This window comes from Barbus barbus (genome assembly GCF_936440315.1).
Source record: "Barbus barbus genome assembly, chromosome: 7".
NCBI classification, from domain to species: Eukaryota; Metazoa; Chordata; class Actinopteri; order Cypriniformes; family Cyprinidae; genus Barbus; species Barbus barbus.
In genome coordinates, this window is record NC_136735.1 from 9,163,492 (window position 1) to 9,176,744 (window position 13,253).

Consider the following 13,253-nt stretch of genomic DNA (forward strand, 5'->3'; position numbering starts at 1 on the left):
ATTTTATCATATCTGAGGCAGAAACATACATTGTACGGGTGTTATTCAAGAAACACCTGCAGAACTCATTTGTAAAAACAGTCTTACATAAATTGCCCCATTTAATTCAACAAGTGATTTACATAAGAATGGATTTACACATAAATTTGCTCTGCTCATGCTTCAGAAATAAGGCCCAATGTGTGTGTTCTAAAAGGATGTGTGTGTGTGTGTGTGGGACAGAAAGAGTGGCTGATGTGAGAAGTGTGTATATGGGTAACAGTGGTGTTTAGTAGATTACATACAAATCAATCGTCAACCCCTCCTAACAAAACATTCTCTCCCAAGCAATTGCGTTACAAAATAAGACTCCCCAGGTTGAGCAACATACATGCTTCCAAAATACCACACGTTTAGTCATAATTTCATTAGATCGAAGGCCAATAGCAGTGGAATTTGGCAGGGTCCTACTAATCAGCGAATAAAAGAGAATGATTTTGCATCACTCTATAATTTTCAGTGTCACGATTTGCTCCCAAGAACACAGAGATGAAATGAGAGAAATCTTTCCAATTTACTGGCTCATTGATTTCTCTCCAATTCCAAATGCCTTTTTCCTTTCTCACCGTTATCTGAGGTATCATTTTCGGCCGTGTCAGAGGGTGCCGTTCTTGTCTGCTTGTTGGCAATATCGAAGGTCATTTGCTGTCAGGACCATGAAATATACGGATACACAGACACCACACACATACAAACACTGTAAGTGCTTTCTGCTGGTCTGATTTATACTGTGGGTATAGCGTTACATTTTATGCTGATCTGGGATTAACGTCTTCCACCTGAACCCACATGCACACACACACTCAAATACTGGCACACGGTTGTTTTTAAATGCTTATGAAAATTCTGTCATCATTTACTCAACCTCATTAATGGTGACTGATGCTTTCAAGCTTTTTAAAAGCATGAAAAAGCACCACAAGCATCATAAACGTGGTCTATACAACTTTAGAACTTTAGGTTTTATGAGTCATTTGGACTACTTTTATGATAGTTTTATTGTGCTTTTGCATCCTTTTTTGAGCTTGAATGCTTCAGTCCACATTTACTGTAAATTGAAAAAGTTGTCTTTTGTATTCCACAGAAGAAAGTCATAGAGATTTAGAAGGACCTAAGGGTGAGTAGATGATGACAGAATTGTAATTTGTGGGTTTACACCTTTCTTTCTCACCTGTGCTCCTGGTCTTTCCGTTTCTGTGCGAGGTATTTTTTCTTGACTTCTTGGAGTTCATGGGCCAGACGTTCGATCTCATACTTGTAGTCTTCAGATTGGGACTCGTGCATGTTGAGCTCTGCTGTTAGGACCTGTGAAAGAAAACTGTTAAAATATTATGACTTTACATGTAAATTATATATTTATGCACTTGGTTGCTTCAGACTTGCCTGGCAACCATAACCGGGTCAAGTGCATAACAACCTTCATGATTTAATTATATGCAATGGTACAGCACATATCATCATTTGTTCCAATAAAGTTAATTTAAGCATATTTTAATTAAAATAAAATAGATGTATCTGGACAATGAGATTTTGAAAATAGAAAAACACTGAAAAATTAGTAGGCACATTGAATTATAAAAAAGTAGTCTTCATTTTCTTTATGGAATATATATATATATATATATATATATATTTTTTTTTTTTTTTTTAGTTTAATTCAGAGCTGAAACGGCCTACGGATTAACTATATTTGCTTTGCAGACTAATTGTTTAGTGATTAACAACAGTGATTATTTTGGTACTTTTTAATGAATTTCATTGGAATCTTTTTTTCATGTTATTATGAACATTAATGTGTTTAATTATGAAAGCAATACATTCTTACAGTGATTTCAGCATGATTAAGCGCTCCACATAATCACGGTAAAACACCGTAACTTACAGCTTCAAGCTGTTTATTGCTTTTATATCCACTGCTTTGGTGCTTTCTGTATGTTGCAAACCATCTAAATATTGCAAAGCGTCTAAAAGCCCATTTGTCAATTACTTTGAAATGTTTCCTAAATCTGCGCTCACCCTTCAGTAGGCACCTCTTTGCTATAAATGTGTCCTAGTTGTACAGTTGTGATCTATCACTGAGGATGTGTTCGGCTTAACACAGTCACCTCATCTCTCCCTCCGAGCAAGGAACAGAGTGATTTCCTCTGCGGCATCTCATTGATCTCCGTCAATCTTTGCACATATCAGTCAAGCTCTAATTGTCATTCATCCAATGTGCTCCAAAACCACCCACATAGTGCAGGTGACCCAAAATAGCCCAGAGCTCAGTTATGAAAGGAACAGAGAGAAGAGAGATGCTAAAGAGAAGGAGGAAGATGGACAGAAAGTGAGAGAGGAGGGAACGAGAGGAAGTAATAAATGAAGAAATCTCAGATGTGCTCTGCTGCAGAGCTGGCTTTGGATTGGATCATTTGCGAAGGGTGTTGCACATGACAGGCATTCAAAACGTTTCTGCTCATTGAAAGTTTTTTTATTTAAATGTTTTTCCATGTACAAAATTAAATAGAAATAATTGGAAAATAAAATAATTGTATTACATAAAATAATAATTTTATTAAATAAGATAATTTAAAAAATGTCAATAAGTCAATTCCATATCAATACAGTATTATAATAAAAATAATTAAATTAAATTAAAAGAAATCTTCAATAAATCAATTCCAAATCAGTATTATTTGGCAGACTAATTGTTTAGCTATAAACAATAGTAATTATTTTTGGTACTTTTTAATGAATTTTATTTGCACTTTTTATTTTATTATTTATTGAACATTATATTAATTATTGGGCAATTTGGGAAATATATTGCATATATATTATGGCAGTCTGTTTTTTTGTTTTATAAATTATATAAACAATATAATTTAAATAAATATATTGCAAATCAATATTTCTTGGCAAGCTAGTTGTTAACATTTTTTAATGAATTTTATTGCATTTTTTTTAAATGTTATTGTTTATTTCATATTGGGATTTTTGACAGTTTAGGAAGAGTATTGCTCAGACATTCAAAATGTTTCTGTTCATTGAAAGCTTTTCCTTTTTTAAATATATATATATTTTTTTAAATAATTAAAAATAACAATAATAATAATAATAATAACAACAACTTAAAAAAAAATAATCAGTTCCAAGTCTGCCACAAATTATTATCATTATCATTTTATCTTTGTTTTATTTATTTTTTATTTAATTTACTTTTTTCCAATGGAATCTGCAACTACTGAAACATATTTGATGGGAATTCAGATGCAGGTGGTGAATTGGGCCAAAATTTGCATTGTTTAATCAACTTTCAAGCAAAAACTGCACTTTTGGTATATTTTTAAATGAACAAAATAACTTAATCTGTTGTGAGCTTTTCATGCAGCGTATAATATTATTTAGACTACTGGGTATTTTACAAAGACAAAACTCTGGAAACATCTTTCAAACAAGCACAGAGAGTCAAAAGACCAGTGTTAATTAATGTTAATTTACTAAAGGGGGCTGGAGCGGGAGGACATGCTTCAATCAAAGAATGGGATGATTTTTCTGTTTGGCTCATTAGTAAGGCTTCTGTTCTAATGTTAATTAAGCTGAGCTTTGTTTATTTAAAGCTTTGCCAGTGATGCCTGCAGTGCGTAACTCATTTTAAGCTTGGCAATAAATTATCAGAAAGCCAGATCCCCCCTATGCCTACCTTCGGGCCATTATTTTTAAGTTCAAGGGCGCCTGAGAGTTTTATACTCCACACTGCAGATATTCTAATAGATCAGCTCGGAATTTCTGCCGAGCTAAGGACTTTTCAGTCTTTAAAGTCTGTTACGTCCATTTTTGTAAAGAGCACTTTCTACTGTCCTGACTGCAGAGGACGCTTCGCCTGGTTTTCAGATCCCAATGTTAGCCATCACAAGGTCACCGAAGGCTCAGCAGAGACTCATAACTTTTTAACTGTTCTCATCTCTGCCTCTTGCCTATTTAATAGGGCAGGACGAGGCAGCTTAAACCGAACCGACTCATTAAAAATGACATTAGTGGTCGCTGTCTCCAGATGGACCTGAACTCTTAATTAAGTGGTGAAGTAACTAATTATTCATTTTGTGTGACGGTGAGAGGGGGAATAAGGAGATGAAAATGATGGGAGAGGAGTGAGAGGAGGAATGATTTATGTGAGAAAAAGCCCTCAGTGAGTGGGACGCGGGATCCGGCTGACATATCGCAGAAAGAAAAAAGAACTTATTATGCTAAATAATTTAATTTAATTAAAAATGTTACATCATATATACATTATTTTACAATACATTCTGTAAAGAAGAGAAGAGAAGAGAAGAGAAGAGAAGAGAAGAGAAGAGAAGAGAAGAGAAGAGAAGAGAAGAGAAGAGAAGAGAAGAGAAGAGAAGAGAAGAGAAGAGAAGAGAAGAGACAAAAGCAGACGTTTCTTAGCCGACCTTCAGTTGTTTGGTCTTCTCCCGGAGTGTTCGCTGATAAACCTGTAGTTTTTCCACTGCTTCAGGACCTGGCTGTCGAGCTAGGATGTGTTTCAGCTCAACGTAAAGTTTCTCTTTCTCCTGCAACACAAAGTAAAACAAAATCAAATTAATTTTAAACATGAAGTATCATAAAGTAGCAAAGTTTTTTTTTTTTTTTTATTCAATTTTTAATAACATTTTAATGTCATTTTTAATTTTATTTCATTTAAACATAAAATATCATACAGCACCAAATTTTATTTAATTAAATTTCCTTTAATTGTAAACATGAAGTATCATAAAGTACCTAATTTAATTTAATAAAAATTTCAATTCAATAAAAAAAAATTAATACAATTTTAATATAGTTTTAACACCTAATTTAATTGAATTTATTCAATTAATTAAATTACATTTTTAATACAATTGTTAATGTAATGTAATGATTTAATTTAACCAAATAAAAAATTTATGTAACTTTTAATTTAGTTTCATTTGTAATTCAATTAAATTTTTAATAAAATTTTATTTAATTAAAATTATTTTTTAATTTAATTTAACTTTAAACATGAAAATTATAAAGCACCATTTTTTATTTCTTTTTAATTTTCAGGTAAATTGAATTTAATTTTAAACATGAAGTATTGTAAAGCACCAAATTGAATTTAAGTTCATTTTATGTCATTTTTAATGTAATTTACTCATTTAAAAATTTATTTCAATGTAACTTTTAATTTAATATGTGACCCTGGAGCATAAAACCAGTCATAAGGGTCAATTTTATTTTTATTTATAAGCTTTCCATTGATCTATGGTTTGTTAGGATAGGACAATATTTGGCTGAGATACAACTATTTGAAAATCTGGAATCTGAAAAAATCCAAATACTGAAAAAATCACCTTTAAAGTTGTCCAAATGAAGTTCTTAGCAATGTATGGAGTCCCGCACATGACATGCAAGAAAAAAATAATAAATCGTGCACACGATTTAGCAAATCGAGGGAAGAATTAGTAAATCGTGTGTACAATTTATAAATCGAGGGAACGAAATAGTAAATCGTGCACATGATTTAGCCTACTATTGTTTTCCTGCATGTAATGTGCAGAGCTCCCTAGCAATGCCTATTACTAACCAAAAATTAAGTTTTGATATATTTACAGTAGGAAATTTACAAAATATCTTCATGGAACATGATCTTTACTTAGTGTCCTAATGATTTTTGGCATAAAAGAAAAATCAATAATTTTGACCCATACAGTGTATTTTTGGCTATTGCTACAAATATAACCCAACTGGTCTTCAGCTGAGTGTGATTGCTGTATTCACACCTGCCCAAAAGATCCGCACCAAGAAGGGACAACAATTGAGGAAACATAACTAAAAAAATTGAGGAACATAACTAACGCTGCAATAAATCATATCCTCTAAAACACTGTGAAAATTGTCTGAGATGTTCAAAATGTGTCACTCTTTTCCTCCTGAAAAGCTTTCAAAATAGATATTTGTTAGTTCATTGATAGTTCAGAGCATGAGATCTCTTTTAACGTCAGTCGTACAATTATAAGCAATGATGCTATTTTTCAGTGTCAAATCACAGAAAAAAAAAGCTACAGCTAGATTCAGGGGACTGACAGCTAATTCATTTTGTAAGCTGGTGTTAATTATCCAAGTGTGTGGAGGGAAGAAAAATGGATAACTAACACTCTATCGCAGCACTGACCATGTAATGACACACACACACACACACACATATATATGGATCATCAATGTTGCTAATTAGAGAAGGAGTACTGTCCAGTTTAAACTCATCAATGCTAATAAATGCAGACTGTCTGGTGTCTAAAATGATCACTAATATAAAGGCTCTGAATTTTCAATGGAATATAAATGATGTGCCACAGGAGAAATCATGAATTCAGGGGGTTTAGGACGACTGAAAGAAGATCGTTCATGATCAAAAGGACCAGCATTCAAAACGAAGACACACTCATGGCCTCAACAACCACAAAACAGTTCTTTGTCTCAAACACATTGCTGCACACAGCACACACACACATTATAGATTTACCGGAAAGCTGAAAGCTTAACACATTTTTTTCCTCTGAAGCTCCCAGGATTTTTCTCAAGATATTTTCTGTCCTTTTTCTTTTTGCCGTTTCTTCACAGCCACGGTGGCCGTCTCTTCATAATTTCATCAATATTGAAGTGAGTGTGTGTGTGTGATAGAGAGCGAGTCAGCCGATGAATGATTTATGACTGAGAGGCGACTATAATACACTGACTTTTATAGGATCACAACAAGGCCAAGATCAAACCCAATCTCAGACTCTAGCTTCACCAACTCTGTGTCTCGTGCAAACATCTGCACTCATGGAGCGTTATCAAACAATACATCACTTCAGCATCCAAAAACATTTCCATGGCCCAACGTGGGCTGAGTTTTGATAATGCTAATGCTGTTACACGTGTCCTCGACGGAGACCCCGCAACCTGTCTGTTTACCTCAGTCTCGCGCTTTGCTCTGTCTGTCTGTCTTACTCTATTTATCATGAATATAACACTAAGAATAATGTCAACATACATTTTGGAACTTTAGGATTTCTCAGAGGAAAGGATTTCTTACTCTTGAGGTTAGTCTTAAATGAATTGTTTGCAGTTCAGAATAAATTAAGCTCTATCAAATGATTTTTCTCTGACTGCTGATCGCAGAGCTTGCCATCTGGGTTAATCTGAGTACAGTTTGTGACATTGCTGAGATTTCTTCTGAAAATCTACAAGGGACACATGTTCAGTTATTAGCATCAGTTTCCCAGGAGAAATTAACTGGGATTTCATCCATGTTTTGTATGCAAATGTTTTGAATATTGCATAAAAAATGCTGTATAAAACTTTCCAAATGCACAAAAAAAAAACCATGCATGTTATCGTAAAGTAGATTAGCCTTAGAAACACTAACAAAGGTTTTTTTTTTTACTTATTTATATATTAAATTAATGCTTCACTGATTAAACTGATTGAAAATTACAGACATTTAAAGTGTTACAAATGATTTCTATTTTAATCAATAAAAGCTGTTTGTTTGAATTTTCTATTTATCAAATAATGCTGAAAAAAGTATCATATATCACCACAAAAATATAAAAGCAGAACAACTGTTTTCAGCGGTGATAAAAAGAAAAAGAAAAACCAATGTTTCTTAAGTACTACTTAGAATAATCACATTAAACAGCAAATTAAAATAATTTTAAATGAAGACTAGAGTAATGGCTGCTAAAAAATCAGCTTGCCATAATGTTTTTTTAAAATAGATTAAAAAAGAAAACCTTTATTTTTAAATCAGAATATTTTACTTTTAATATTCTTTTCTGTACTGTAAAAAATGTCTTGTTGAGCATGAGATACTTCTTTCAAAAACATTTTAAAAATCTTACAGACCTACTATGATGGGAAGACATTAATAAAATACATTTGTTTTAATCTTTTTTTTGCACAAGTTCCCCTGTGAAGTATTTTAATCTCATGAAAACATTATATTAAAATACTGCTTTATTTGGGAACTGCTTTCACAATATATTTTTCACAAAAAGTAAAATATGAAAGTATAGCTAATGTCTAATTTCATTTCATTTTTGCCTATAGCCTGAAATACTTAGCTTTGCAACTAAAACATGAACTGGCACATGTAAAACATAGGTCAAATGATCTACTGTGAAACACAGGCAATGCTTCTTCCAGATGATAATAGTTATTAAAAATATATTTTACCTACTGAATAGAAAAACACTGTCTATAAATACAATACTCTGATAATAATTCATCCTCCCTAAGGAAATGACAAAGAATATCTGGCGTTTATCCAATGACCACACCACAGGGCCCTTCAAATCCTCATCTCTCCATATTCTCGCTCACTTTCTTTCTCTTTTACTCCATTCCATCTCTCTACCCCAAACTCATATTTAACAGCATGTCTTCTACAGTCATCCTTTTACAGTATGTAAGATGTATTTTTACACATTGTTAACAAACAGGAAGTCACGTTGCTTAACCTCATTCTGACTTATTTTCCTCTATATGTCAGGCTGAATAATCACAGAAGCCTATGTGACGTGAAGAACACTTGAAGTAACCGGAGTAGCTCTGCTGTCCCTGTTCAGCACAATCGGTAGACGACGAGTGCGATTTAAAAGCAAACAGATGTTCTGTGTGTCAGTTCATTCAGAGATGAAGAAGACATGCTGTGACTGACAGTGACGGGAACATGCTCAATTTTCACACCCCCGCAACAGTTTTCTCTGCCAAAGAATTCGGACGACAATTGCACGTCTACCGGCTTCCGACCTGTCTTACGATGGAGACATCCTCCCTTGACAGCTAAGATTTTGACAATAACTTTATTTTGTTGCTCCTGCTGTCACGGCACAAGTTCTGTCACAAATGAGTGGAGAAAAGCCTTTGTGACTTCAGGCGGTGGGTCTCAATCAGAGGGTCTCAGGTCTCATAAGGTCAACAACAGCACAAACAGAAAGAAAAAAAAAAATAACGATAATCCAATAGATATCTTAAACACTGAATTTAGCTTAATGCTAACACTTATTTTATTATTTCATGTTTTTAAACAAACTGATTAAGTCATTCTATGGCAATCCATATATATGTATTAAAAAAATCTTGTTTTATTTCACTGATTATTCCTTTAAATCTTTACCTTACCATTTTACAGAGCTAACAAGCTACTCAACTATGCTCATGTGCTAATTTTTATCCATTAAAATCCATTACAATGCAAAATGTAATTATAAAAAATACTGTAAAATCAGTAATGTTGTGAAATATTATTTTAATTAGAAATAGCTGTCTATTTTAATATAATTTTAAATTACTATTAAATATTAAAATGTTATTTTAAAATACAAAGTTCTGCTGATTAACCTTCTTTTTTTTCAAAAAATTCAGGGTTCATTTGATGAATAGAAAGTTCAAAAGTGCAAAATTTACCCTAGTAAAAAAAGTAATATATTTACTGACATATTGCTCCAGACTTACTGATATAAAAATTATACTTAAACTTTATTTGGAGTACTACTTGTGCACAATGCACATTTCTTAATACTAAACCTGAAATGTGTTTTAATGTCACTGTTGATGAGGACTGTATGATCTTTGAATAATATCGGTCTTTAAATGCAAGATATTTAAAGTGTACTTGCAATAGTCCTACTTTAGCATACTTCAGTATATCTTTAGTTGGACGTCAGCACTACTTCTGCACAGTTAAAGTGCATTAAGTACTAAATTAGTTGTTCCAATTTAGCGGACTTTAAGTAGACCAGTTTAGTATACCAAAAGTACAATTGGAGGGTATTTTTGTTAAGTACTGTAAATATGTAAATGTATTCATAGTATGCTTAGCATGAAATAAATGTATTTCAAATACTTTTTTTATGTAACAATGTCAAAGTCTTTACTGCCACCTTTGACTTTTGATGGTTACACTTTATTTTGATAGTCCATTTTATAGTTTATTTAGACATTCTACTAACTATAAGAAACTTAACAACTACATGTCAACTAATTCTCATGAATTTGCAACTACATATCTACTAACTCTCAGAGTAGACTGTTAGGTTAGGTTTAGGGTTAGTCGAATAAGGTGACATATACTTGCAAAGGTTCTTATAGTCAGTATGTTGTAGGCCCATCAAAATAAAGTGTTAGAAAATATTAAGCATACAATCTACTAATACTTTAATGACTGCTAGTTGACATGTAACTGCAAAGTTACTTACTGATAGTTGAATGTCTAAAGTGGACTATCAAAATAAAGTGTTACCCTTTTGATCAATGCATGCTTGCAGAAAAAAAGTGACCCAAAGTGTTGAACATAAAAAAAAAAAAAATGACACGATGCCCATAAGTGCAGTTTCTCTGTAATTATTACACCCCTAGGGCAACAGTCCCTGACTCTCAAAACAAAATCACCCTGAAGAAATTATTCAGAAACTGGCTCTTAATTATTTTGAGGAATCACCACTAAATACCAGAAGTTCTTATCGTGTCCATGGCGCTTAACATAGCTCATAGTAGTGTGCACTAAACAGGTTTGTAAGCAGCGAGAAAGCTAGGACTGGAGTATAGCGTTTTTAAAGACAGGAAGTGTCCATGCATCGGAGCTTTGGAAATAAGAGGTCACAAGCTTTCTCTGAGTGCTGGATCTCCTGCTATACAATATCACCTTCCTTTCTCTTTTACCCAAATGAAAACTTCAGCTCGGAAAACTCAATCTAACTCTACGGCACCCGATGCAAACCTTTCGCAGACCTTACTGTTACAGTGTTACATTACATTAACTGTAGGGCATAATAAACTCTTGTTATTTATTGCAGGTAAAACAGACCTTCCTGTCATACCTCAGTTGGTAATTTGGTGAGTCACTGGGCCATATCTTGCGGCCACCATGCATAAATAAATAGTTAACCGCTAATCGCCTGTCCAGATTTGCCTGCACGAATATTAACTGACATGATATGTTCTGTGCCTCTTTTATTATCGCACTGCCTCAACGCAAGTAATGCGACAATTAGAGTCTGTATCTATGTGAAAAACAGTGCCTGCTCTTTGTTTGTCATAAAGTGCTGCATTGTGAATACTTCAAGATCTATAATGGGTATTATATTCAAAACGGAGCCTGTCTCGCATCATTTCTGAATCACCAGCGTCCTCCGTCTACAGAAGTGCAGCATTGTCTTGACTGCAATGGCTTTTTGCTATTGTGTCCTAAACGGTACTATATATTGTACACGCTGTCACAATTTTCACTGCAAACAGCTACAAAACAATACGACAATGCCCTGCTGTCTAACAACTGTGGTGGGGCTGTTTTAAAAGGCATCAAAGGCAGAGAAAGACTCACACAGTGCTTGAGCCGATGCAGAGCCGAGCTAAACGACTTCATAATTACACAATGCGTTATAGAGGTGTTGTAAGGCAGTCAGCTTTAACATAATTAGCACTGCATCCCAATGTTCGCTCAAAGAAGGGTTCACTTCATCTGCAGTCCATCGGCATATTCATTGATTTTCAGATTGGAACTGAAGTTGTGAGAAATCACACAATGCTGGTTCATTTATACATTCTAAAAGAAGTCCATAGTTGCATCAAACAGAATTGCACAAAGAATATAAAGACAGCACATATTTCCAAACCATACAGGAGCACATAGAGACTAGACAATTTTAAATACCTTTCTTTCATCGTTCAGAAGTTTAAGTTTTATTTTTTTAAGTAATAAATAATTTTATGCAGCAAGGATTAATTAAATTGTTCAAAAGTGTCAGTAAAGGCATTTATAATGTTACAAAAGCTTTCTATTTCAATATACTATTCATCAAGGAATCATGAAAATATATCACAAAATATTAGGCAGCACAACCATTTTCAACACTGAAAATTATAATGATAAGAAATGTTTCCTGAACAGCAAATCAGCATATCAGAATGATTTCTGAAGGATCATGTGACACTGAAGACTGGAGTAATGATGCTGAAAATTCAGCTTTGCATCAAAAGAATAAATTTCAATTTAAAAAAAGTAATTCCTCAAAAAGAAATGTGGCTTATTTGGCATTTTTCTAACTTAATACAAGTAGTTTTTTTTTTCTCCATTATAAGATTATATTACCAGAAAAACTAATTTAAGAGACATTTACCTGGGGGAAAAAATGCAAAATGCTGAAGAAAAAAAAAATAGGCAAATACAACAGAATAGGCAAAGACGTTAATCTTATTGTGTACATATATTTACCCTTTGAAATGAAAGACTGCATCTGGTATAGCCTAAAAGGTTTGTCCAATAGAAATAATGTGGGACACTATTATACCCCAGCTTGTGTAAATATCAATAGTGTGTTCTGAATTGAGTTTAGGAAGAAAAGGTGTATCTAGTGATGACCTGAAAGAAATCAAACATGATTTGATATGATCTGATGCCTGAAAACGGCTGCTCGTGTCCTAAGATGGCAATCCAGTCTGTTAAGCTTCATTTGATACAGGCAGTGAAAGGAACCTTTCTAAACTGGCTCTCTGTCTGATGTTAATAGCATTTTGAAAGCCCATTTGATCATTTCCACTGCATCTGAGCTGAAGATCCAAAGTGAGAAAAAGCTCTAAACACCATCAAACTGAACATCACAGCCCATGTCTACCCATCTCGTAATGGTGAAAGTAAAGTGGACAGTTACTCCTAGAACATTTTGTCTGTCTCTTTCAGACAAACTGCGAACTATTTAATCGTACCCCACCCTCTCTCAGTTCTATAACGATTCTGGTTAGTTGCTTTGGAGCCACCATTATAGTCATCAAACAAACAAACCCAATTAAAAATCTCAAATACAGAATCATGAAAGCATAAAAGTTACCCTAGTCACGCCAACAGCACCTCTCTCCATCTCTCCATTCATAACCTAATCAGAGATTCCAAATGCATTTATGTAAACAAATGTTGCTCCCTGAAGAAGCTCTACTTGAGCACCTGCTGCATCTGAGAAATCACATTTGTTTCTAGTCTGAGCAATGAACAGCACGGATCACTTCATTACAGATAATAGAGGGCTCTCTGAATACTAGACCATACACAAGGACGAAGAGGGGAAAATTACTAGTTCTAGACTATAATGCAAGTAATGTATGGCTAAACGTATAAATGATAGACTCTGCTTGTTGTATATTATTGAATTGAATGGCAGGGAGGACATTAAAATATG

At 33.6% G+C, this 13,253-nt stretch overlaps 1 protein-coding gene across 2 annotated transcripts in view; it reads right to left on the reverse strand.

Annotated features, from left to right (window-relative positions):
* LOC306873153 (cilia- and flagella-associated protein 58-like) overlaps positions 1-13,253 on the reverse strand; it is a 99,316-nt gene that overhangs the window by 20,859 nt on the left and 65,204 nt on the right. For both annotated transcript variants that reach the window (XM_079422233.1, XM_079422232.1), the window contains exons 16-17: positions 4,470-4,589; positions 1,211-1,344 (exon numbers count right to left, since the gene is read on the reverse strand). In XM_079422233.1, coding sequence (XP_079278359.1) covers positions 1,211-1,344; positions 4,470-4,589 — 254 coding nt within the window. The remainder of the gene's footprint in view (positions 1-1,210; positions 1,345-4,469; positions 4,590-13,253) is intronic.